This window comes from Gymnoscopelus braueri (assembly GCF_963280865.1).
Source record: "Gymnoscopelus braueri genome assembly, chromosome: 7".
In the NCBI taxonomy this organism is placed as follows: Eukaryota; Metazoa; Chordata; class Actinopteri; order Myctophiformes; family Myctophidae; genus Gymnoscopelus; species Gymnoscopelus braueri.
This window is the reverse complement of record NC_137608.1, coordinates 2,583,755-2,611,558: the sequence shown is the minus strand read 5'-3', so window position 1 is coordinate 2,611,558 and position 27,804 is coordinate 2,583,755. Positions and strand designations below refer to the sequence as shown.

At 41.6% G+C, this 27,804-nt stretch overlaps 1 protein-coding gene across 1 annotated transcript; it reads right to left on the bottom strand.

The window, feature by feature from the left end:
- Positions 1–734: 734 nt before the first annotated feature.
- Positions 735–17,551, bottom strand: LOC308089354 (GTPase IMAP family member 8-like). The gene is made up of 11 exons (XM_080434030.1): positions 17,432–17,551; positions 11,873–11,926; positions 11,073–11,780; positions 8,769–9,458; positions 7,417–7,535; positions 5,164–5,848; positions 4,408–4,475; positions 4,223–4,319; positions 3,018–3,085; positions 2,559–2,694; positions 735–1,548 (listed from the first exon to the last, which is right to left on the bottom strand). Exons 2-11 carry the CDS (start codon positions 11,901–11,903, stop codon positions 1,397–1,399), a joined length of 2,754 nt encoding a protein of 917 aa, XP_080290156.1. The 5' UTR covers positions 11,904–11,926; positions 17,432–17,551; the 3' UTR covers positions 735–1,396.
- Between the last annotated feature and the right edge of the window lie 10,253 nt (positions 17,552–27,804).

Genomic DNA, 27,804 nt, shown 5'->3' with positions numbered 1-27,804 from the left:
AAGTGCTTAGCTCATGGCCACACATGTTACAATTATGTACGGGCCCTCAATAAGTACCCGTATTTTCCGTATTATTCAATAAAAAGACACCGATCGGATTAAAATATCCGATCGGTGGCCATTTTCTCATAGAGTTATAATGTACCAGAGTGCAATACACCTCCCAGCCGATAGGGTCACGTAGTTGAAAGCATATGAAGAAAATAAGGGGAAAATGGCCACCAATCGGATTAAAATGCTTTTTATTTAACAATTCAGAATATTCGGGTACTTCTGAGGAAACGTACATAATTGTAAAATCCGTAGCCATGGGGTAAGCACTTTATATTTGGAATATGAACGTTCATGTAGATGTACGGACCAAAAAGGGAGAAAGTTTAAATACCAAGTTGAGCTCATCCATGACGGTCGGTCACGATATGACAGTCATGTTTCAGGGCTATAAACTCATACATGATCGGTTTTGCTGTTCTCAAATACATTACCCACAATAAATAAAATACTGGAGCACAGCCTGGGTACTTTGAAGGCAGTAAGCTAATCAAAATAGAAAAGATTGTAACTTCCTCTTGCAATGAACAGCCAACTAATTTCCAAATGGACTGCAGGTTATGTAAAAAAAACGAATACAATTACTAGATCATGATGTACCATGGAATGACAAAAGAACAAGCTGACAAAGTGTGAAAATCAATCAAATCAATCTTTATTTTTATTTAATCCTTTCTGTGTGTTTCATCATGCTCCTCCTTCTTCCTCATCTTGGAATGGAGTCTGGGAGTTGGGGGAAAGATTTAACTGGTCAGTGAAACAATAAATCCAGGACCGAGATTTGACGCTGCTGACGGGGGCGGGTCTGGGAGTTGGGGGAAAGATTTAACTGGTCAGTGAAACAGTAAATCCAGCAGGGAGTTAAGGACCACAAGCAGTGACTGCAGGACCGTGATTGGCTGCCCAGAAGAGACAAAGAAGTTACTGCAGGCGCCACCGTGCCCCCCCCCAAAAAAACAAAAAAACAAACAAAAAAGTATATTCAAAGAATTGTCACACATTTTCAAGATTTTTCCAATATAGCAGATCTACAAGCTCATAGCACGGCACGAAGTGACACGCTATGAGCTCGTATATCTGCTATTTTTTAATAGCCAACCAATGTGCTATATATATGTGACCTAGCTAAATATGCTTTCCCGGTTATAAAGCGTTAATACATAAGCCTATACAGTATGCAAACATTTTCTCCTGTCAAACTGAAAAGTTTGAATGAACTGATTCAAAAGATTCAATAAACTGAAAGAAACAACAATGCACATGACATAGTGTGAGCTTGTAGATCTGCTATTTTGGCGTGTGACACCGGCGTGCACCAAAGTATAAATCAAGCCTAAAGTTTAATCTATGAGACATCTTCATCTCTCACACTCATCACATCAGTATATGCCTGGCTGGGAGCTATACTCATGGTGTCATATCTCTTCAGCCAATCAGAGACCTTGGCAGGTGACCAGCAGTATGAACTTCCTGTTTCAGACAGTGTTCCACCACTCACTGGAACAGAAGACAACAGACAGCAAGACATTTACAATGATAATAAAAACACACCTGGATGTGAAAACCCTGCAGCCAAGCACAACATCTCTACATGTCTCTGTTCCTCACATATGAACCATGATGTCATTTTGACCTTGACCTCTTCCACCCAAAAGTCCATCATCTCTTCAGGACAGACTATTGATCATTCCCTCCCAGTTTCATGAAAATGCACCCATCTATTCTTGTTTTTTTGGGCGGTGAAACCGCCCCTATAAGTGAGGTTTGGATATTTGTACAACAAATTGGCCAAATTGGCCAAAAATGTACCCCGCCTAACCCTGCACCGTGATTGGCCAATCACAGTCTATTCAGGACTGTGATTGGCCAGTGTCACATGACACATGTGCATAGCCCTATATAAGAAACCATAACTTAAAAAAAAACATACATTTGTTTTTTTTAAGTTATGGTTTCTTCCATCATAAAGAGTGTTTCAATAAATGTATTTATATTTTGTACATGATTGGTTGACTCCATTCAGTATTGTGATTAGCTAGCAAGACACCGCCCACTTCACACAGGGTGTGATTTTTGGGCGGTGAAACCGCCCCTATAAGTGAGGTTTGGATATTTGTACAACAAATCCTGCGCTGTGATTGGCCAAAAATGTACAAAAATGTACAAAAATGTACCCCGCCTAACCCTGCACCGTGATTGGCCAATCACAGTCTATTCAGGACTGTGATTGGCCAGTGTCACATGACACATGTGCATAGCCCTATATAAGAAACCATAACTTTAAAAAAACCATAAATTTGATTTTTTTAAGTTATGGTTTCTTCCATCATAAAGAGTGTTTCAATAAATGTATTTCTTTTTTGTACATGATTGGTTGACTCCATTCAGTATTGTGATTAGCTAGCAAGACACCGCCCACTTCACACAGGGTGTGATTTTTTTAATGCACACACGCACATTGTATTAATGTATTTATGTCCACATAAGAGGATAAAAGTAAGACTCACTACTTGGTTCTTGTGGCTCCATCATCAGAAGCTCCAACAGCTTCTCTATCACGTCCTCCTCTCTCTTCTTCCATTCTTCTGGTGTTAAAGTTTTCTTTCCTGTCACTCTTTCAAACAGGGTCATCGGTCGTGTCTCCTTGTCACAATATCGACAGGTAAGAGAGGGAAAATTCCTTGACAACATCTTTGTACGTAATAGAGTTTGTATTTGTTGATTACATGCATTTTTATATATGTTGATGAATTGAACACATAGGCCCACAATGGAAACAAGTCCCCAGTGTTCTTATAATGATCATGCATGATGGAGAAGTAACATCAATAATGATACAAAATGAATCTGTTACAATGACCATGTGCTGTATGAAAAAAATATAAGGTAAAGAAACAATAATTAAAATGTGTGTGATTGATCAAATGAAGTTTAATCTATGAAACATCTTCCTCTCTCACACTTACATCAGTGTCTGCCAGCCTGGAAACTTCACTCATGGTGTCAAATTCTGAAAAGGGTGTTTCACCACTCACTGGAACAGAAGACAGCAAGACATTTCCAATGATAATATGAAACATGATGTCATTTTGACCTTGACCTCTTCCACACAAAAGGTCATCTTTTCATGGCAGCCTGCTGATCATTCCCTACCAGTTAAATGAAAATACACCCATCCATTCTTATGTAGTTTGTACATATACACATTACACACACACACACACACACACACACACACACACACACACACACACACACACACACACACACACACACACACACACACACACACACACACACACACACACACACACAAAATCATCGCTGTCGGGCAGAAGCTGTATCTCCATATTTCAACTTTTCCTAAATGAAAGTAGTGAAAATATTGTGTCAATACATTTATTTTTGACACGATTCATTTATTGAACCAATAAAAAGTATTCAATCAGAAACACTCTCGTCTTAGTAGATAAAGAACCATTTATTGCCACAAATGGAATACAGTTAAGCTTGGCGTTAAAGCTCCGCTCTTGGGAGAATATTCACTGAATTTTGTCGAAGCAGCCTGCTAAGCATATATTCAGAGAATGCTTAAGCAAATCCCCATAGGGATACAATGTCAACAATAGCAGTACATTGACATATTAGTTAAAATTAGCAGATATACATGATACACAAGTATTTGAGCCTATATGCAAGACTCTAAACAAGCAGATATACATGATAACCACAAGTATTTGAGCCTAAGCCAGACTCTAATCAAAAGGTGGAGGCTGGGGTGGAGGAGGAGCTAGCAAAATGCATTGGTTCAGGAACCAAGAAAGACCTAGAGAATAGAAGCCGTATTTAAAGGATCCTCTTTGCTCATGCGTGAGCTGTGATTGGATAATGAGTGTGTGACGTAATGTCCACTGAGCTGTGAATGGGAAATAGAATGCTGATGTTCACATCAGCTGACTGACCGCTGGCTACAGCTTTGGCGTGCACGACTTCCGTGTCCTGCATGAACTAACGCTATGCTTCATTTAACGAGCTTGTGACAAAATAATAACTACCCATTGAAACACAGGTTCTTTTTTTTTCATTTCCTGAAAAGTAACAGTATATTGGACACAAAGTTTCCACCTGACAGTGATGATATGCATTCTGTAAACAGGATATTGATACTCACTGCTTGGAGGAAGAGACTTGGAGAAGCTTGGAGGATGCAAAATGCTGTTCCTTCTGACAGCTGGCAGGGTTGATTCTACTGGCTCCTTCACCACAGACTTAAAAACAAAAAAAACATATAGTAAATAATAAAAATGTTGTTTTATTATTGTTTATCTATGAAACATCTTCATCTCTCACTCTTACATCAGCATCAGTCTGGGTAGGAGCTTCACTCATGGTGTCATATCCTGAAGAGCATGTTCCATCACTCACTAGAACAGAAGACAACAGAGAGCAAGACATTTACAATGATAATAAAAACACACCTGGACGTGAAAACCCTGCAGCCCAGCACAACATCTCTACATGTCTCTGTTCCTCACACATGAACTACAATGTCATTTTGAACTTTGAACTCTTACACACAAAAGTGTATAATCTTTTCAGAGCAGACTACTGATCATTCCCTCCCAGCTTCATGAAAATTCACCAACCCATTCTTCTTAAATGTGTACACACACACACACACGCACGCACACACGCACACACACACGCACACGCACACGCGCACACACACACACACACACACACACACACACACACACGCGCGCGTGCGATTACAAAATCATCGCTGTCGAGCAGAAGCCGTATCTCTGTATTTCGACTTTTTATGTTATTAGTGAAAATAGTCTGTCTGTGGTGTAGATCATTTGGTAAATGATTATGTTTGTCCAAGTGAGGCCGACGTACCCACACACGCACGCACGCACGCACGCACGCACGCACGCACGCACGCACGCACGCACGCACGCACGCACCCACCCACCCACCCACCCACCCACACACACACACACACACACACACACACACACACACACACACACACACACACACACACACACACACACACACACACACACACACACACACACACACACACACACACACATTGATACTCACTATTGAGAGGAAAGTCCATGCTCTGTGCATCCTCTAGGTCCATGTTGTTCCTTCTCCTGACAGCTGGCAGGGTTGGTTCTTCTGGCTCCTTCACCACAGACTTCAGCATCCTCTCTATCATCTCCTGCTCTCTCTTCTTCCATTCTTCTTCTGTTAAGGTTTTTTGTCCTTTCAGTCTTTCAATCAGGGTCATCTGTCTCGAAGGTCCAAAGTGTCCTCTGTCCCTCATCACCATGTGTTCTATTTTCACCATCAGCTCTTTGCTTTCTGAAATGTCCCACTTGTTGAGCTGGAGAATATGGTATCTGTATCCACATTTATCCAGGATCCACCTCAGAGGTTCTCCTTCAGACTCTATGTACTCCTCAACACATCTCTCTCCCAGCCAGTATCCATGCGTGAACAGAACCAGAATGTGTCTCCAGACTCTGTCCCCCAGCAGCTCCATGTGTTCCTCCACTGATCTACTGTCAGCTTCAGAGAAACTGGACCTGACATCAACAGTCAACAGGACAGCATGAGGTTCAGCAGAACACAGAGTCACACCGTGTAGAAGGACGTCTTTGATCTTCTGTGATGGAGGTGTAGTCGACCAGTCTGGACAGTTCACCACACTCACTTTTCTTCCAGCAACTCGTCTCTGTTGTCTGACACATTCGGTCAGTTTAGTCTGGGTTTTAAACTCCTGGAATATAAACTGTAGGTTAGTCATAATAATCAAAACATTCACTCTATTCTGTCTTCACTGGAGTTCCTCTTCAAGCTTACCAGAAATGAACTCACTGAATTTATTATTCTCCATCACTTTGTCTAACAATGCCACAGTAATATGGGATTATAATCATGCCATAATCTGACTTCCGAAACTGAAAAAATATTTAAAAATTGAAACTCTGTGTTTGAAAGCTTGACGTACAGGTGTGCATAAGTCAATTTGACATTCTATCTTCTCCACAGGGGATGCTCAGAGCACTTTATTAAACAGAGAGCATCATTACTCAACTTTAATTTGTAGTTGAGTAATAATTGACCAGGAGTATCTATACTTTGACTCAAATACTGGGGTTGAGTACTTTGGCCACACAGGATAATAATCAGTACCAGCATAGAGCTATTGTATGGCAGTAAACAGTATAAACAGTGACAGTTAACTAGGGCTGCAAAAAGTATGAATTATTTCTGTAGCATTTATTATCGATTACTTTTTCAATTAATCAAATAATGGAGGTGTGCAAAAAAAATTTTATATAAAGAAATGTTGTATATCAACGCATTGATGAACCATTTAAGGGTTATCTTCGTCACACAACAATATTGTGCAAAGATAGAGAAAATAGCAAATCTACAAGCTCACAACATGTCGCGATGCCACGCGTTGTGACCTTGTAGATTGGCTATTTTCAAACTTTAAATAGCTTTTGAAACGTTTCAAAAACGTGAATACATTTTGAAACTTTAAACCTATAATGAAATGCTCAAAATAGGTAATGATTATAAATGTATTGTTTTATATAATGATCGATTATCGATTATTATTATTTATAATACATAATTGATTAGTTTCCTGTTGTTACTGTGTACCCCTACAGTTAGCTAACACAGTGGTTATCAAAGTGGGGTCCGGGGACCCCCAGGGGTCCTTGAGAGGGTTCTAGGGTGGGACCTTATGTGACTGTAACTCAGAATGTGTACCAATGCAACCAAATACACTCTCACGGGTGCATTTGGTTCCATTTGTTAAATGAACACTGATGATTTTACTGTGTAGATGGGGTTCCAGAGATTAAAAAAATGCCATCAAACGAGGGACAGTGGTCTAATGCATATCAAATTGTGGCTACTTGAAGTTAAAATGGTTGAGAATCACTGCTATAGCTATAATAATCTTCCCTTCTGGGGTCCCTGCCATATCTTTTCAAATGGGGGTCCGCAGACTAATATGTATCGTTTTGGGGGTCCTTGACATGAAAAGGTTTGAGAACCACCGAGCTAACACACAGTCATGGTTTGCATTAAAGATTACAGACATGATGAGAATCTACATGTGTTGGACTCCATGTTCATTTGAAAATGAACATCTGTGTGTTTTGATCACTGACAGTTCATTGATCACATGATCAATGAACATTCATGACAGCAGATACTTTTACATTCTTCTTACAATCTTCAGAAAACATATTTGATCACTTAACTGTTTACTTACTTTGAGTGAAGTCATTCATTATAACATAACATTCATATAATATTACTCACCTTGAATGGAGTTCGTTTAAACACAGTCTCCTGCAATATGTGATTTCCGGCTTCGCTCCTCTGTTCCTGTTCTCCACCAACCAACATCACCTTCACATCTGGTAGACTCTGATGTTCTCCTGACACACGCACACACGCACACACTCACGCACGCGCGCACACACACACACACACACACACACGCGCACGCACGCACGCATGCACGCACGCACGCACGCACGCACGCACGCACGCACGCACGCACGCACGCACGCACGCACGCACGCACGCACGCACGCACACACACGTTTTATATTAGTTCACTTTACACTGATTTAGGATTGGATTCAGAGATTCAGCAAAATGAGTTATTACATACATGTTTAACAATTCTGACTAAACTGACCACAGAACAGTAAAAATAATGTATCAATAATGTGAAGTTATACTGAATATTATGTGATCATTTATGCAAATGAGTTGACAATACATGAATTCAATCACCAATGTGTCAATCTGTCATTAGATCAGTTCAATGGTGGAAGAAGTACTCAGATCTTTTACTTGAGTAAAACTAGAAATACCAGTGTACAAATACTGTTAAAAGTAAAAGTCCTTCATAGAAAATTTGACTTAAGTAAAACTTCAAAAGTATTAGGATCAAAACACTGCATACAGTACTTGAGTAAATGTACTTAGTTACTTTCGACCCCAATACATGGATACAATTATGCTGCAGATTAAACCATTTCATAGATAGCTTCATAGATTAGTTTGACAGCACTATCATCAATGTTATGTAAATGAATGTTTGTTTATACATTATCGTATCTATTAATATGTTGGCTTCATGTTAATGTGTATTTTCAGACATTTAACCACTTAAACCCTCAATACTGAGTAAACTTGACCTGTGACTCTCTACTTGGTCTTTTCTTTTTTCCCCCTCTGTCTACACCAAACCTCTTTGTTGAAAACAGCAGATCTACAAGCTTGTAGCCCCCCTTTAGTAACTCTGAGGACCACCTAGGGATCCTGGACCCCCTGTTGAAGACCCATGCGTTATAACATTGAGCTTTATTTGTACTGCATCTTTTTTTATAGAATGTTGCCCAATATTGAGAATATACATTATTAATCAATATAAAAATGGTCAAGGACAGAGAGACAGACTAACACACACACCCCCCCCCCCCCCCCCCCACACACACACACACACACACACACACACACACACACACACACACACACACACACACACACACACACACACACACACACACACACACACACACACACACACACACACACACACACACACACATGCACTCACACACGCACGCACGCACACACGCACATTTGATAAAAATCACCTTCAAACAGAGCTTTCAGAGCAGTTCTTTGTCTCTGTGTCTTGGTCAGGAATGTCTGGACATGTTCCTCTGTGATCTTCTTCCTCTCTGACAACGTCTCTGAAACATCTCCATCATTTTCATAGTGTCCACCACCTGCCACCAACTCCTTTATCTTCCCCAGCAACTCTGTGACCTGAGTGTCATCTGTCTTCTGATTGTTGATGACATGATACCTGTTCCCACATTTGTCAACAAGCCAGCGGAGGTCTTCTCCTTCAGCCTCAATGTGCTGCTCAATGCTTCTGTCTCCCAGACAGTCTCCATAGTTGAACAGTACTATAGCATGACTCCACACTCTCTGTGACAGAAGTGTCATGTGTTCCTCTAATGCTACTCTCTTTTTTTTGGTGAATGCTTCTCGAAGAGAAACCATCAGAAGAGCAGCATGTGGTCCAGGAGGACAGAGAGACACACTGTTCCGGATCTCCAGTTTGTCCATCTCTGAGGTGTCCTGTAGTGGACTGTTGTAGTACCAGCCTGGTGAGTTCACCACTGTCACATGTCTCCCTGATACTTCACCATGTCTCACCTCACACTGCGCTGACCTCGGACTAACTTTAAAACCACTTCCTCCCAGAATGGTGTTTCCTGCTGGACTCTTCCCAGAACACTGCTCTCCCAACAACACAATCCTGAGGTCAGTCAGTCCTATCAGAGAAAACATTGTTTACTTTCACTTGGACAGCTTCTTATTTAAACACTTAAGACATATAATTATTTCATAATTCATCACACGACAAATAGCAAAAATAGCTGAGCTACAAGCTCACAGCACAATGTGTCGTGTTGTGAGCTTGTAGATTTGTTCGGAATTACAGTATAACAACATGCCCAAATTAGGCATGCCAGGATTGATATGATTAAGAAACAAGGCTATAATATCCAGGTCTATATGTTGTTCTTAATATCTAATAATGAAATTGCAAAATATATCAGCAGAAAGGTGTCTTCAGTGTACCGTTCAGTATAAATGTCCACCAGAAGACATTATAGAATAATAATAATGTACATTACTACCTAGACTAGACTTGTGTCCAAAACTGTTACTTTTTTAGTTTTAGTTTTGAGTTTTAGTCATAGTCTTTAGTCTTTTGAATAAAATTCCATTTAGTCGTAGTCTTTAGTCTATTGAATAAAATTCCATTTAGTTTTTGTCATATTTTAGTCTTTTGAAATGTTTTAGTTTTAGTATCATAGGATTTTAGTCAGTGATGGAAAAGGTATTCACATTTCTTACTTAAAAACAAAAGTAAAAGCAAAAGTATCAATACTGCAATTTAGAAATACTCTGTTACAAGTAAAATCCCGGAATTCAAAATGTACTACTACAAAAGTAGGCTATTGGCATCAAAATGTACTTAAAGTACCAAATGTAAAAAGTAAAGCAGATCTACAAGCTCACAATACGTCACAATGTGATGTGATATTTGGTCCTATAGTTTTAGACATCATAGCTTAATTTTTATTCAGTTTTTATTTAGTTTTCGTCAGTGATAAAAGGTAGTGGATGAATAATTTTTGTCGTAATTTTAGTCGACAAAATTAACACTGCTCGTCATGAAATAGAAAAAACAGCCTTTGTTCCAATGTATATAATGTAATGTAATTATTATTTAGTCATAAGCTCTTGTTAAAGCGTTTCACTGGTTAAATATCTATAAAACACTCAGACAGAATTAACCACTTTCATCGCGTCACGATGCAACGTGTTGTGAGCTTGTAGATCTGATATTTTTTGCTATTTTTGTGTGAAACTGTATGACAAAGTAAGGCATTCATTTACAGAATAAGATAAAACGTTGAAAAATGGAAATATGAGGTTTCTGCCCAACAGTAGTGATATGTTTCATACACACACACACACACACACACACACACACACACACACGCACACACTTACACGCACACACACACACACACACACACACACACACACACACACACACACAGACACTAGAGAAGGCGATAAGACAATATTTAATGAGCCTAGAAGAAACATGGAGTATGAAAACATGGAGTGTCTCGGGAACACTATTTTTTTCAATTTTGTCATTCACATTTATCAGACAGACAGACAGACAGACAGACAGACAGACAGACAGACAGACAGACAGACAGACAGACAGACAGACAGACAGACAGACAGACAGACAGAAAGGCAGACAGACAGACAGACAGACAGACAGAGGGACTGACATGAACTCATAACCCTCCTGGCAGAGATTAGTGAAATATTATTTACTAAAGTAAAACAAAACATACCAGTATCTTTTGGAAGTCCAGTTGTTTGTTTCTGAGCGTCTACTCTCCTTTGTTCTGCTCTTCTGCTGATAGTTCTCTCCATCTCCTTCAGTTCCTCTGAGACGTGTTTTTCTGTCTCATAGTGACAACCATTACTAGTCACCATCTGATCTATCTTCTCCATCAGCTCTGTGACCTGACTTCCATCTCCTCTGTCAGTAATGTTAAGAACATGGAAGCGGCCTTCACATTTCTCAATAAGATATCTTAAGCTATGGCTAGATCTAATGAGATCAGGTCTCATTTTGTTTTTATCAGCTACAGTGAACACCACAATAGTGTGTCTCCACACTCGGTCACTGAGGAGAAGACTCAAATGCTCCTCTACTGACATATCTGTCCCTTCATATGTGTTTTCCAATGGCATCACTAGGACGAAGGCATGGGGTCCTGGACGACACAGATTGACACTCTGTTGGATTTCTAACTGAGTCAGTTTTGAGGTCAGATCTAGGGGATAAGAAGACTCCCATCCTGGAGTGTCAACCACAGTGACCTGTCTACCAGACACTTCCTCTTGTCTCATGACACTCTTGACTGTTCTTCTGTTTGTTTCAAAAACATCTCTGCCCAGGATGATGTTTCCTACTGAACTCTTTCCGCTGGGTTGATCTCCACGTCTTCCCCCGATCAGAACAATTCTCAGTTCTGTTGGTTCGCTGTTCTTCCCTGGTTGGAAAAATAAATATAATATTCATAAAGATCACAGATGTAACTGAACCAGAGTTTTTGCTGGTTTCATGTGTTTTAATAGAACTCACTTCTGATGGAAGCTGAGGTTCCACTGGCCATCCTGTCTACAGCTGTTGTGTGAACTGTAAAACAGTAACATACAGTAAGTCACAATAATCTGCAGTTATTATAGTTTTGTTGTTATCACATTGGGTGCCAGAGGTTTATTAAAATATTATACGTTGAGTGCCAGCATTTCTTCCATCCACTTGCGTTATACATTTCGTGCTGTGAGAAGCCCCGACGCGGAAATGCATGTAAACAAAGCGTGCGTGCGAGACGGCGGAGGGTCCCGACTAACGCCTGGAACAATAATATTTCCAACGCGACCCTCCATTGCAGCGTGATCGCCGATCGAAAACGGCTCGTTTCCACCACATTAAAAAGAAATGGAGATATTAAGCTTTTAATCAAGGAGATAACATTGAAAACGCCGACCGGAAGGATTTTTGACATGGAGCCACATCCAGCCTCTTCTTCTCAGAAACTGCTTGGGTGATGTCAAAGTTTCGTTTTAGCGCCCCACGTGGCCCACATGTATAAAAATAGAATTGGGTCAAAAACGGTCCGGACCGTTTTCGGCACTTCTCGTTTGGACCCTCAAAAACGGTCCGGACCGTTTTTGGCATTCAATGTGTTATTATATCACACATTTGACAATATAATATAATATAAATAATATATATATATATAAATACTATTTGACCAGTGGTTCTCAAAGTGGGGTCCAGGGACCCTCTGGGTTCCTTGAGGTTCTAAATGGACCCTACTGGTCTGTAACTCTGAGAGTGTACAAATGGGACCAAATAGACCCTTGTGGGTCCATTTGGTTCCATTTGTACACTCTCAGGGTTATAGGGGTCCTTGACATTTAAATGTTTGATAACACATTGTGTCTCAAACTTGTTTTGATCCACAGCACCCCTGAATTACATTGTTACTTTAGAGCACCTTACTGTACATTTATGTGATATTACATTATGTAAATAAAGTTCCACCCAGCATCCCTATTCTGGGTGGAACATTCACCAAAAATAGCCAATCTACAAGCTCACAACGCGTCCCACTCCCAACGGGACGCTTTGTGAGCTTGTAGATCGGCTATTTTTGGTGAAGAGATTTGATGTAGATCAAAAAAGAATGCACAAAGTACAGTGAAACTCAGGTCCGTTGTATTAAGTATTGTCAGGCAACAGGTGGCTCGTGGGCCAAAACTGGACCGCCAGTGATAATAATATACAATATCTGATAGTCCACATATGCTAGTGATTGTCAAAGTGGGGTCCAGGGACCCCCAGGGGTCATTGAAGGGCTTTCAGGGGGTCCCCAGCTAAATTGTAGTTTGTAACTAAATGGACCCTTAAAAGGTCTGTACCTCCGTCTCAGAGAGAGACACTCTCAGAATGATGGGGGTATGTGGCCTAAACTTGCAACCAAACTGTAGATCCTTTTAATTAAAACGTTTGAGAAGCACTCTACTATCATGTCAAAATAGAGAATCTACACCCACCGTAAGAATGTTTTTTATCAATGTTGGGAGTGCTTCACAGGCATGTGTTTCATAAAGTCTCTCTTCATATCTAAACAGAGACCTTAGAGCTCCTATTCAATGAAAGAGCTTGTTTATCTCTGTTCAAAAGGGAGTCCGTCTGTCCGTCTGTCTGTCTGTCCAGGTGTTCTTTTTTGTGTACTTAATCCATTAAGACCGGCAGCATCTGTGTCATTTTAAGATTTATTTGGCTATTCAAAAATAGCAGATATACAAGCTCATAGCCGCACTATGAGCTTTTAGGTCTGCTATGTTTGAAAAATCTTGGAACATTTGTGCAAATTTTTGAATGTATGTTTTAAAATAAACAATTTTAATTCCGATCTGTGCTTCTGGGGGTCCCTGGAACAACATATTTTGAGATGGGGGTCCGCGGCCAAGTACATATCATTTTGGGGGTCCTTGCATATAGCAACATACTGTTAGGATTTAGAAAACATTTTTTAGATATGTATTTGGCCGCGGACCCCCATCTCAAAATGTTTTGTTCCAGGGACCCCCAGAAGCAAAGATTTGAGTTACAAATGTTCGCTTTTAAAAATATATAATTATATTCAAAGATTTTTGGACACATTTTCAAGATTTCTCCAAAATAGCAGATCTACAAGCTCATAGTGCTGCACTCTGTGCCGCACTATGAGCTTTTAGATCTGTTATTTTTAAATAGCCATAGAAATAAAATAACACAGATTTGTTCCTGGATTGAATGGTTTAATTAGCTAAACATCCTCATTCAAGGATGTGTTCTTCACAAAATGATTACCACAAGTATTTCTATCTGTACCTGTGACATTTGATCAGTCAGTATGCAGTTAAAACACAAACATCTTTCTTTAGTAACTTTTATAGCAATAAATAGCAATTCATTTTTGATTGTGTTGCCAAAACTTACTTGCTGACCCCTGACCTAGTCGTTATCTCCCTCTACCCCCTCTACTCAATTGAATGGCTAATGTTTGCTGACTGTGGTGTTTCTGTGCTGTCTTACATTTTAAGAGAGAGAAAAGAATGATACAGCTCAACAATACAAACACTCTCTAGTCTCTATCTCTGCTTCCTGTCAGGATACGTCATCAAACTAGTTACACTGCGTTCCCATGTCCTTCATTATCTAATGACTCATCATGTACGTATCTGTTTGGACTTTCAACTTGTATTTGTTGTATTGTTCCAGAGGCATTCTGTACAACCCTGCTGTACACAACTATGCATTGAATCACAGTAACGTTCCAAGACTTTCATAGAATATATGTTCACCTTAGTGGAAAACTAAACTATTGAAGCTACTTTGCTTCAAAAGTTCAACTACCTACACGCACGCACGCACGCACGCACGCACGCAAAAACACACACACAAACACACACACACACACACACACACACACACACACACACACACACACACACACACACACACACACACACACACACACACACACACACACACACACACACTGCTGTATAAGAGCAAACAGGCTCATATATGTACATCATTTTTACTTTCTAGGATATAAGTTAAGTTATGACACATGCAGGTCTTACCAGTTCCTCCTATAACTATATCCTGCTTTATTAACATGGGCTTTTACAAACATTTACTCTCAAGGGCGGATCAACAATGCGCGCGCGCACACACACACACACACACACACACACACACACACACACACACACACACACACACACACACACACACACACACACACACACACACACACACACACACACACACACACACACACACACGCATGAACATGCTTTGTACTGTACAACTGCAGCCACCTTACTTTTGGAAAAGGCTAGACGATGTGCTGCGCACGTGCGCATGCGTGTGTGTGGAATCTTAAAATAGTGCTATCCTGTGAAAAGATCCCCACTACACCATACAGTATAGTACAGAGAGCAGAGTACAGAGACTACATATATGTGATAACTATTAGTTCATAAATGATTATGATTATTACACCACACCCATCTCATTCTTAACTTTGATAGAGGTATACAATAATATTAATAATAATAATAATAATAATAATAATAATAATAATAATAATAAGTGTAATAATAATAATAATAATAATAATAATAATAATAATAATAATAATAATAATAATAATAATAATAATAATAATAATAATAATAATAAGAGGTTACATTTAGAACAGTGATTCAAACTGGAACCATCCGTGATATTTTAATAGATATAATTGTCTACTAAATACTTTCACTGTCATCTCCCTTCCATGTTGCTCAAGCTGAAGAAGTTTAAAAATACCAACATGGATGTCAGCTTAAAAATACCCTATGCCTGGGGTGTGGAAACGACACTTATACTATTCATAATATTAACCCATTAATACCGGGAAAGCATCGGTGTCATTTTAGATTTCTTTGGCTATTCAAAAATAGCAGACTTACAAGCTCATAGTGCGTCATTTCATGCCACGCTATGAGCTTGTAGATCTGCTATTTTAAATATATTGATTTTGTTGAAAATGTTTTACTCAAATCTTTGCTTCTGGGGGTCCCTGGAACAACATATTTTGAGAAGGGGGTCTGCGGCCAAATACATATAATTTTGGGGGTCCTTGACACTATTGATAAAGCATATATTGGCCTCAAACCAATCATATAATCAACACATGTTCTTGTAACATACTGTACAGTAGGTACTACACTTCAAAGCTCAGATGTACAACTTCATCAACATGTTAAGTTCACTGTCCTGCAGATTTCACCAACCATATAGTCATGATAGTCAGAGCACATTCCTCACTCTCTGTCATTTACTCCACATACAAACATGAACCAGCTGAATGCCATCACTGTACACAGATCACTAAAAAAACCCAGGGGACTTCCCCTCACACGCAGTGATGTGCATTCCCATTGGCTCCTATTGATCCATCTAGAAGCTAAGTTACATTGTTACAAGCTACATTGTTGATGTTTTTTAATCAAAAATACATTTAGCAATATTCAAGTATACTACAGTATGATGCAATTTAAAAGTTATATTATAAGCAATCTGGGAACCCAGATCCAACTGAAAATGAAAAACAGCGACCTCTGCTGTTTGTTCTATGTCTGTTGGCTCTGGGCGGAAGAAAACATAACACCAGTGCGCAAGGAAACCGGGGTTTAGGTCTGCCTTCAGCTTTCACTTCCGGTGGGTGCCACTATGTTTTCATTCCCACTAACAATATTTCTACACGGAACACTAACACCACTTCTCCCAGAGAACATGGATCGTTTTGGTTATAAGCCCACTTGTTTCTATGATGAAAGAGTAAGTTAAAATGTGAATATCTTTCCGTGGTTTTGTCTGCTCCGCGGACGCTATTGTTAAATTAGTTTGGGTTTGTTTCGAGGGGGAAAGATCGACGGACATGTGAATCCCGCCCACTACATTTGATTGGGTAAAGCGCGGCCTGCTTCCTGATCTGAAGGCACGCCCACTTGTAGCCAATGTGCACACGTTATGACGAACCTCCCCGACAGATTCCAACGCAGTGCAGAATCTGTTCTTGAGAGATTATATTATAAGTGATTCCGTCACCCATCAGTATGTAACGCAGACAGCAGCTCACTCGGTTGTCTGCCTTGTTGTTCTAACCTCATGTCACCAGGCTTTCTGCAGTGTTGTGGAAAGACTAGTTTCTATTTACTGTTCAGAGCTCTGATCTGGTCTAGAGCCTGCCTACTGTATCCGGTAATTTGTACACACACACAGAGTACATGCATCACTGTTTCCCTATCCGTTACAGACCCAGAGTGGATCAGCTCCTTGCAAAGCAAACTGATCCCAGTCTATATTGTTCAGTATCACACACTGCCACACCCATCCCAGTGAAACACTTGATATATATTATTTGTCTTCACAAACTGCTTCCAATAGACACATTTGTATTTGATGAAGACATGCATTTCATCAACATCATGTTATACTAGTATAACGTACAGTCATATCGAGTCACATACAGTTCTATTGTACATTGTAACACCAACAAACGTGTGTTTGATTTTCTGGTTTTCTTACCTGTCAATGAGTCCTGTCTGTCCACGGTTCTGGTCTGTAGATTGAGATCTAATCTAGTTGTTGAATGTCTTGTAGTTGAACAGTAGTCACACTGCGTCAGAGTTTCATTTCCCTGTTTAGAATAAGTGGCGGGGGAGAGAGAGAGAGAGAGAGAGAAAGAGAAGAGAGAGAGAGAGAGAGAGAGAGAGAGAGAGAGAGAGAGAGAGAGAGAGAGAGAGAGAGAGAGAGAGAGCTGTGTGTGCGGCTGTACAGGTATGTGTGTATTCACATACAGGAGTAGATGCAAGTTGATTCTTTTGATAATACAAAGGGGAGGTTGTCAAACTGGTTTCCTACCCACATAAGATTGAACAACAACTGATCATTTATACAACTGACACAACATTGTGTTTACATGAAAACCAAGCTAAATATATTTTAATTAACACATTTTTAGAAAACTGTTTTACATTGTATTGTCTTACTAAGCAACCTATTTAGCTAAATACTCACGGTTACTCTCCATATGCTCTAAATTGTTCTTCACGTATACATTTGTCACCTGATCATAACGTTACCCTGCTAAACTAATGGCCTAAGTCATTTTCTTTTTCATAAAAAAAAAATGTATCCAAAATAAAACTATATGATATTTCTTCATCATTTCACCCAAAAGGTTTATAACAAATTATGACTATTAACATAAAAATAACACTGTCTGTCAGTTATGTAACATAAGAGATTTAAATAGGTTTAAATAGGATTACACCTGACTACTCAATCACAGTACTGTACTCCTGGTCAAATATAACTCAACTACATGAAAAAGTTGCTCTGCCAAATTTGTACTTTGTAGTTTTGTGCTTTGTACAAAAATGTGTCCTAAAAAGATCTTAAACTTTTGCCTTCTGTCATGAACCAAGCCCCTGTTTCACTAGCACTAAGATCACTCGTTCACAAACCATTTACCAATGGAGAAATTGAGCGTCTCCTCGGAACCGAAACTGGTGAAAGTAGCCGATCTACAAGCTCAGAAACACGTTGCTATCTGAAAAGTTGTGAGATTGTAGATCGGCTATTTTCAGAATGAAGTATGTCATACATTGAAAAAACATACTATTTCACGTTATCTTTAACAATTGCATATGCATTAATTGATGCAGTCGTGTTTTGTGCGATGAAATTGAAAAGTAGCCTGCCTGAGGTGAAGTTTGAACCGGTAACCTTGCGGTTGAGAGGCAGGTACTGTGGAGTGAAGCCATTTGACCATCAGACCTGAACTGGTGAACTGGTGGTGGAAAATCTAAGGGTGGAGCTTACTGGTCAAAGTGATAGATGTTTTCCTCATGAGTCAAGGCACATGTGTAAGCAAGTTTAATGGCTGTCGGCCAAACGAGGCATGAGTTTTACCTGTTTAAAGTTTGCATTTTCAAAAAATTGCTATAGCGCCCCCCTTTGGCCAATTGGAGTAAGATTGGTTTCAGTGATATTTGGAATAACCCTCTAGATTACTGCAAAGTTTCAAACAAATGTGAGTCTGCATGTATGTGTTAGGGGCAGACGAATGATTTTCATAAAACTGCAATATTCATTGGCTCATTAAAGCTTAAAGGTAGGGTAAGTGATTTGCGTTGGTTAAAATAATTGTTAAATAGCTCTATATTCTGATAGTACTCATTGCTATAGAGTGTTTGTTCAGTATTAGGAGTCTCCTTGTCTCTCCACCTCTTTATTAAACAGAAAATGCATTTTCGTTTCAGTTTCAGTTTCATTTCCAATTTTATCCAACCAGGACAGAGAACTCAATCAGGATACAGATTAAACAAGTGAAATTGGAAGTGATGACACTAAGAAATGAGCATGCAAACTTTGAACTGGAACACTACACAAATGAAGCTTAAAAATTGGTACTTTCTCCTGATTGGCTGAGATTTTGACACCTACCGAAAAATGGATTTTCTGTTTATTAAAGAGCTGGAGAGACAGGGAGACATCTGTTACTGAAAAAACACTCTATAGCAATGATTACTATCAGAATATAGTGCTTTAACCTTTTAACAAAATACTTTTTGTTTTAACCCAAAAATATCACTTACCCTACCTTTAATGTTTTCATTTATGGAAAATCCGCCACTAACGTTTTGTTGGCATAGGTCCAAAGTACATGTGTAGAACGTTTCACGCAAATTGCTCAGAAATCATTGCAGAAACACAGGTTTAGCGAAATTTCCATAAGTGAAAAAATGAAGCTTTAATGAGCCAATGAATATTGCAGTTTTATGAAAATTATTCGTTTGCCCCTAACACATACATGCAGACTCACATTTGTTTGAAAATTTGCAGTAATGTAGAGGGTCATTCCAAGTATCACTGAAACCAATCTTATTCCAATTGGTCAAAGGGGGGGCGCTATAGCAATTTTTTTTAAATGCAAACTTTAAACAGGCAAAAGTCATGCCTCGTTTGGCCAACAGCCGTGAAACTTGCTTACACATGTGCCTTGACTCATGAGGAACACATATATCACTTTGACCAGTAAGCTCCGCCCTTAGATGTTCCGCCATATTGAGCAGTTTGAAAAACATTTAAACCCAGGATTTCTGAGCAATTTGCGTGAAACTGTGTCATCTGTTTGAACTCCTTTTTCACCAGTTCAGGTCTATTGGTCCAATGGCTCATTGGTAAACCATCTGCCTTGCAACCACAGGGTCGCCGGTTCGAGTCTCACCTCATGCAGACTTCATCTCAATTGCATTGCGCACAACATGATTGTATCAATGAATAAATGTGCAATTGTTAAATGTAACAAAATGCTTATTTGAGAGTAGTTATTTTCAATGTATGACGTACTTCATTCCCTCTTTAGTTTTGTTTTGTTGGATTCTCCTTTTTCACTGACTAAGACTGTGGATTGAATAGCTCAATTAGCCTCGTTCCGAAGGTCCCCGGTTCAAACCCCACTCATTACAGTTTACATTCAAATTGCATTGTACAAAACATGACCCTGTTAATTCAGACATGTGCAATTAAAAAAAAATAACATGAAATGCTTTTTTGAGAGTAGTCTTTTTTTTGTATGACATACTTTCTTGTGAAAATAGCCAATCTACAATCTCACAACTTTTCAGATAGCAACGCGTTGTGAGCTTGTAGATCAACTATTTTCACTAGTTTCCATTCAGAGGAGACAATTTTTTTTTGTATTGGTAAATATTTTGTTAACCAGTGATCTAGAGTAGTTAGTGAAACAGAGGCTTGGTTCATAACGGACGGAAAAACCATATAGATATCAACAGACACCATCAGGGAGGCCATATCTCTAGCTCAATGAGAAGAGAGGCAGCCTGTGAATTCATAGGTTGCTGGTTCGATCCCTGTCCTCAACAATGTGTTGAGGTGATCATCATTTGGAATTCTTAATTTTACAAATAGTGTTTGAGGTTAGGTCGTTGTTTTACTGAGGTTAAGGTTAGTGAGGGTGGGTGTAGAAAAGAGTCATCTAGTCAGCAACCTTCCCCCTATTCCCATGGATTGGATCCACCCCTCTCACCTGCTCTCACTCATCACCAATCACACCTGTCACAACTCATTAGTGGCCTGGTGGCTTTTTCTTTGAAATAATGTGTAGTTTTTCAAATATTTAACTTTAAGCGCCCAATGCCACGTTATTGGCCATGGCCATTTAAAGGGTAGCAACATTAACAAACAAATGAATCTATACCTGTAACAATGCTCTATCCACCAGGGAACCAGTTTACTCATGTGTTGTGTTGCTTTCGCCAGGATTCGATCCCATGACCTTGCGGTTCAGAGTCAATAGCTCTTCCAACTGAGCTACCCAGACACAAGATAATGTATAGATTGACATTTGGTGAACTTGCAACGTTTACACTACAGATACTTTTTACATCACACTCCTATTTAATCAAAAAAATCTAAGCTGTGTGATATATACATTTTGAGTTATCAACCCATGTCCCTCTGCACTCTAGCAATCAGTGCACCTGGTGATACCTAGCCTGTCAGTCATTGGCTCCTCAATGGTGCTGAAAAGTAACTATGTGCATTTACTCAAGTACCAATACAAGTGCTTACAATGCACAGTACAATTTTGAGGTACTTGTACTTTACTTTCCATTTGTGTTACTTCTACTCTACTACAATTACAGCATATGACAGCTTTAGTTACTTGTTACTTTGCAGATTTAATTATTAATACAACACCTACAGTAACCACATACAGCCGATCTACAATGTGACGCGTTATGAGCTTGTAGATATATAATAAGCAATCCATGCTGTATGATAACTTACCACACATGAAATCCAATTCTGTCTATCAAATGGCTCAGTCAGTACACTGTCTTCCTGCAAGTCTGTAGGTCCCTGGTTAAAACCCCAATTTAACCAGTCCAAATATAATTTACTGAACAAAAATAATGACTTTGTTAATTAATGCATGTTCATCTCTCTCTCACTCACTCTCTCTCTCTCTCTTTCTCTCTCTCTCTCTCTCTCTCTCTCCCTTGTCCCTCGAACCCGCTTATTGCTGCTTGCAGCTATATTTATTATTATTATTATTATTATTATTATTATATTTATCGCGTTTTGTGTCCACGAGCCATAGTCCCTATGCCCTTTGGACACGGCCAATTTCTGGGTTCCACTGTACAGTCTGTGGGGGCGTGAAAATTCACCGGGGGGACTCTAAATGTCTTCTGGGCCCCCCTCTGCGTGTGGATACCACTTGTTCGCCCATCAGTCCCACGGATGATTTTTGTTTCCTTTTTTTGTATTTAGGGTCCTTTTCTGCAGTTCAAGCATAATTCCACAGGGTGGCAGGCTATTTTCCAAAACTATTGGAAGTGGACATGTGTACACAGCCAGCATTAACTATTACCGATGGACACAAACTCATGTAAAACTATTGCCCGTGGACACAGTGGTTAATCTCAAGTGCAAAGGGGCTACAGGGCTGACAAGAGCCTAGTACAGCCTAATAGAGCCTATTCTAGTCTAGTAAGGCCTAGAACATTCTAGTCTAGCCTATTCCAGCTGGACCCAGCCCTGTATAGCCTAGTACAGTCATCTAACTACCCACATACCCTATAGGCTATTCTCCCACTGGGCTGGACTTGGGTGTGCTGGAATGTGCTGGGCTCTGGTGGGCTGTAATGGGCTCTGGTGGGCTGTGCTGGGCTCTGTTAGGTTGTACGGGGCAGTACTGCACTATAGCCTAGAAATGTTCATGTAAAACTATTGCCGGTGGACACAAACTCATGTAAAACTATTGCCCGTGGACACAGTGGTTAATCTCAAGTGCAAAGGGGCTACAGGGCTGACAAGAGCCTAGTACAGCCTAATAGAGCCTATTAGAGTCTAGTAAGGCATAGAACACCCTAGTTTAGCCTATTCCAGCCGGACCCAGCCCTGTATAGCCTAGTACAGTCATCTAACTACCCCCATACCCTATGCTATTCTCCCACTGGGCTGGACTTTGGTGTGCTGGAATGTCCTGGGCTGTGCTGGGCTCTGGTGGGCTGTAATGGGCTCTGGTGGGCTGTGCTGGGCTCTGTTAGGTTGTACGGGGCAATACTGCACTATAGCCTAGAAATGTTCATGTAAAACTATTGCCGGTGGACACAAACTCATGTAAAACTATTGCCCGTGGACACATTGGTTAATCTCAAGTGCAAAGGGGCTACAGGGCTGACAAGAGCCTAGTACAGCCTAATAGAGCCTGTTAGAGTCTAGTAAGACATAGAACACCCTAGTTTAGCCTATTCCAGCCGGACCCAGCCCTGTATAGCCTAGTACAGTCATCTAACTACCCCCATACCCTATGCTATTCTCCCACTGGGCTGAACTTGGGTGTGCTGGAATGTGCTGGGCTGTGCTGGGCTCTGGTGGGCTTTAATGGGCTCTGGTTGGCTGTGCTGGGCTCTGTTAGGTTGTACGGGGCAGTACTGCACTATAGCTTAGACATTTTCATGTAAAACTATTGCCGGTGGACACAAACTCATGTAAAACTATTGCCCGTGGACACATTGGTTAATCTCAAGTGCAAAGGGGCCACAGGGCTGACAAGAGCCTAGTACAGCCTAATAGAGCCTGTTAGAGTCTAGTAAGGCATAGAACACCCTAGTTTAGCCTATTCCAGCCGGACCCAGCCCTGTATAGCCTAGTACAGTCATCTAACTACCCCCATACCCTATGCTATTCTCCCACTGGGCTGAACTTGGGTGTGCTGGAATGTGCTGGGCTGTGCTGGGCTCTGGTGGGCTGTAATGGGCTCTGGTGGGCTGTGCTGGGCTCTGTTAGGTTGTACGGGGCAGTACTGCACTATAGCTTAGACATTTTCACGTAAAACTATTGCCGGTGGACACAAACTCATGTAAAACTATTGCCCGTGGACACATTGGTTAATCTCAAGTGCAAAGGGGCTACAGGGCTGACAAGAGCCTAGTACAGCTTAATGGAGCCTATTAGAGTCTAGTAAGGCATAGAACACCCTAGTTTAGCCTATTCCAGCCGGACCCAGCCCTGTATAGCCTAGTACAGTCATCTAACTACCCAAATACCCTATAGGCTATTCTCCCACTGGGCTGGACTTGGGTTTGCTGGAATGTGCTGGGCTGTGCTGGGCTCTGGTGGGCTAAAATGGGCTCTGGTGGGCTGTGCTGGGCTCTGTTAGGTTGTACGGGGCAATTCTGCACTATAGCCTAGACATTTTCATGTAAAAATATTGCAGGTGGACACAAACTCATGTAAAACTATTGCCCGTGGACACATTGGTTAATCTCAAGTGCAAAGGGGCCACAGGGCTGACAAGAGCCTAGTACAGCCTAATAGAGCCTGTTAGAGTCTAGTAAGGCATAGAACACCCTAGTTTAGCCTATTCCAGCCGGACCCAGCCCTGTATAGCCTAGTACAGTCATCTAACTACCCCCATACCCTATGCTATTCTCCCACTGGGCTGAACTTGGGTGTGCTGGAATGTGCTGGGCTGTGCTGGGCTCTGGTGGGCTGTAATGGGCTCTGGTGGGCTGTGCTGGGCTCTGTTAGGTTGTACGGGGCAGTACTGCACTATAGCTTAGACATTTTCATGTAAAACTATTGCCGGTGGACACAAACTCATGTAAAACTATTGCCCGTGGACACATTGGTTAATCTCAAGTGCAAAGGGGCTACAGGGCTGACAAGAGCCTAGTACAGCCTAATGGAGCCTATTAGAGTCTAGTAAGGCATAGAACACCCTAGTTTAGCCTATTCCAGCCGGACCCAGCCCTGTATAGCCTAGTACAGTCATATAACTACCCCCATACCCTATGCTATTCTCCCACTGGGCTGGACTTGGGTGTGCTGGAATGTCCTGGGCTGTGCTGGGCTCTGGTGGGCTGTAATGGGCTCTGGTGGGCTGTGCTGGGCTCTGTTAGGTTGTACGGGGCAATACTGCGCTATAGCCTAGAAATGTTCATGTAAAACTATTGCCGGTGGACACAAATTCATGTAAAACTATTGCCCGTGGACACATTGGTTAATCTCAAGTGCAAAGGGGCTACAGGGCTGACAAGAGCCTAGTACAGCCTAATAGAGCCTGTTAGAGTCTAGTAAGGCATAGAACACCCTAGTTTAGCCTATTCCAGCCGGACCCAGCCCTGTATAGCCTAGTACAGTCATCTAACTACCCACATACCCTATAGGCTATTCTCCCACTGGGCTGGACTTGGGTGTTGTGGAAAGTGCTGGGCTGTGCTGGGCTCTGGTGGAATGTAATGGGCTCTGGTGGGCTGTGCTGGGCTCTGTTAGGTTGTACGGGGCAGTACTGCACTATAGCCTAGAAATGTTCATGTAAAACTAATGCCGGTGGACACAAACTCATGTAAAACTATTGCCCGTGGACACATTGGTTAATCTCAAGTGCAAGGGGGCTACAGCGCTGACATCATTCTAGGACAGCCTAATAGAGCCTATTAGACTCTAGTATGGCATAGAACATTCTATTCTAGCCTATTCCAGCTGGACCCAGCCCTTTATAGCCTAGTACAGTCATCTAACTACCCATATACCCTATAGGCTATTCTCCCACTGGGCTGGACTTGGGTGTGCTGGAATGTGCTGGGCTGTGCTGGGCTCTGGTGGGCTAAAATGGGCTCTTGTGGGCTGTGCTGGGCTCTGTTAGGTTGTACGGGGCAACACTGCACTATAGCCTAGAAATGTTCATGTAAAACTATTGCCCGTGGACACATTGGTTAATCTCAAGTGCAAAGGGGCTACAGGGCTGACAAGAGCCTAGTACAGCCTAATAGAGCCTGTTAGAGTCTAGTAAGGCATAGAACACCCTAGTTTAGCCTATTCCAGCCGGACCCAGCCCTGTATAGCCTAGTACAGTCATCTAACTACCCCCATACCCTATGCTATTCTCCCACTGGGCTGGACTTGGGTCTGCTGGAATGTCCTGGGCTGTGCTGGGCTCTGGTGGGCTGTAATGGGCTCTGGTGGGCTGTGCTGGGCTCTGTTAGGTTGTACAGGGCAATACTGCGCTATAGCCTAGAAATGTTCATGTAACACTATTGCCGGTGGACACAAACTCGTGTAAAACTATTGCCCGTGGACACATTGGTTAATCTCAAGTGCAAATAGGCTACAGGGCTGACAAGAGCCTAGTACAGCCTAATAGAGCCTGTTAGAGTCTAGTAAGGCATAGAACACCCTAGTTTAGCCTATTCCAGCCGGACCCAGCCCTGTATAGCCTAGTACAGTCATCTAACTACCCCCATACCCTATGCTATTCTCCCACTGGGCTGGACTTGGGTGTGCTGGAATGTCCTGGGCTGTGCTGGTCTCTGGTGGGCTGTAATGGGCTCTGGTGGGCTGTGCTGGGCTCTGTTAGGTTGTACGGGGCAATACTGCACTATAGCCTAGAAATTTTCATGTAAAACTATTGGCCGTGGACACAAACTCATGTAAAACTATTGCCCGTGTACACAGTGGTTAATCTCAAATGCAAAGGGGCTACAGGGCTGACAAGAGCCTAGTACAGCCTAATAGAGCCTATTAGAGTCTAGTAAGGCATAGAACACCCTAGTTTAGCCTATTCCAGCCGGACCCAGCCCTTTATAGCCTAGTACAGTCATCTAACTACCCATATACCCTATAGGCTATTCTCCCACTGGGCTGGACTTGGGTGTGCTGGAATGTGCTGGGCTGTGCTGGGCTCTGGTGGGCTAAAATGGGCTCTTGTGGGCTGTGCTGGGCTCTGTTAGGTTGTACGGGGCAACACTGCACTATAGCCTAGAAATGTTCATGTAAAACTATTGCCCGTGGACACATTGGTTAATCTCAAGTGCAAAGGGGCTACAGGGCTGACAAGAGCCTAGTACAGCCTAATAGAGCCTGTTAGAGTCTAGTAAGGCATAGAACACCCTAGTTTAGCCTATTCCAGCCGGACCCAGCCCTGTATAGCCTAGTACAGTCATCTAACTACCCCCATACCCTATGCTATTCTCCCACTGGGCTGGACTTGGGTCTGCTGGAATGTCCTGGGCTGTGCTGGGCTCTGGTGGGCTGTAATGGGCTCTGGTGGGCTGTGCTGGGCTCTGTTAGGTTGTACAGGGCAATACTGCGCTATAGCCTAGAAATGTTCATGTAACACTATTGCCGGTGGACACAAACTCGTGTAAAACTATTGCCCGTGGACACATTGGTTAATCTCAAGTGCAAATAGGCTACAGGGCTGACAAGAGCCTAGTACAGCCTAATAGAGCCTGTTAGAGTCTAGTAAGGCATAGAACACCCTAGTTTAGCCTATTCCAGCCGGACCCAGCCCTGTATAGCCTAGTACAGTCATCTAACTACCCCCATACCCTATGCTATTCTCCCACTGGGCTGGACTTGGGTGTGCTGGAATGTCCTGGGCTGTGCTGGTCTCTGGTGGGCTGTAATGGGCTCTGGTGGGCTGTGCTGGGCTCTGTTAGGTTGTACGGGGCAATACTGCACTATAGCCTAGAAATTTTCATGTAAAACTATTGGCCGTGGACACAAACTCATGTAAAACTATTGCCCGTGTACACAGTGGTTAATCTCAAATGCAAAGGGGCTACAGGGCTGACAAGAGCCTAGTACAGCCTAATAGAGCCTATTAGAGTCTAGTAAGGCATAGAACACCCTAGTTTAGCCTATTCCAGCCGGACCCAGCCCTTTATAGCCTAGTACAGTCATCTAACTACCCATATACCCTATAGGCTATTCTCCCACTGGGCTGGACTTGGGTGTGCTGGAATGTGCTGGGCTGTGCTGGGCTCTGGTGGGCTACAATGGGCTCTGGTGGGCTGTGCTGGGCTCCGTTAGGTTGTACGGGGCAACACTGCACTATAGCCTAGAAATGTTCATGT

What these genes read in the sequence shown, in the direction of transcription:
- LOC308089354 (XM_080434030.1), bottom strand. Translation starts at nt 11,903, where the DNA reads ATGGCCAGTGGAACCTCAGCTTCCATCAGAA. An exon ending in AACCTCAGCTTCCATCAGAA is followed by an intron (nt 11,781 to 11,872) that starts GTGAGTTCTATT and finishes TTTTCCAACCAG; the next exon opens with GGAAGAACAGCGAACCAACA. An exon ending in TCTGAAAGCTCTGTTTGAAG is followed by an intron (nt 7,536 to 8,768) that starts GTGATTTTTATC and finishes TGCGTGTGTCAG; the next exon opens with GAGAACATCAGAGTCTACCA.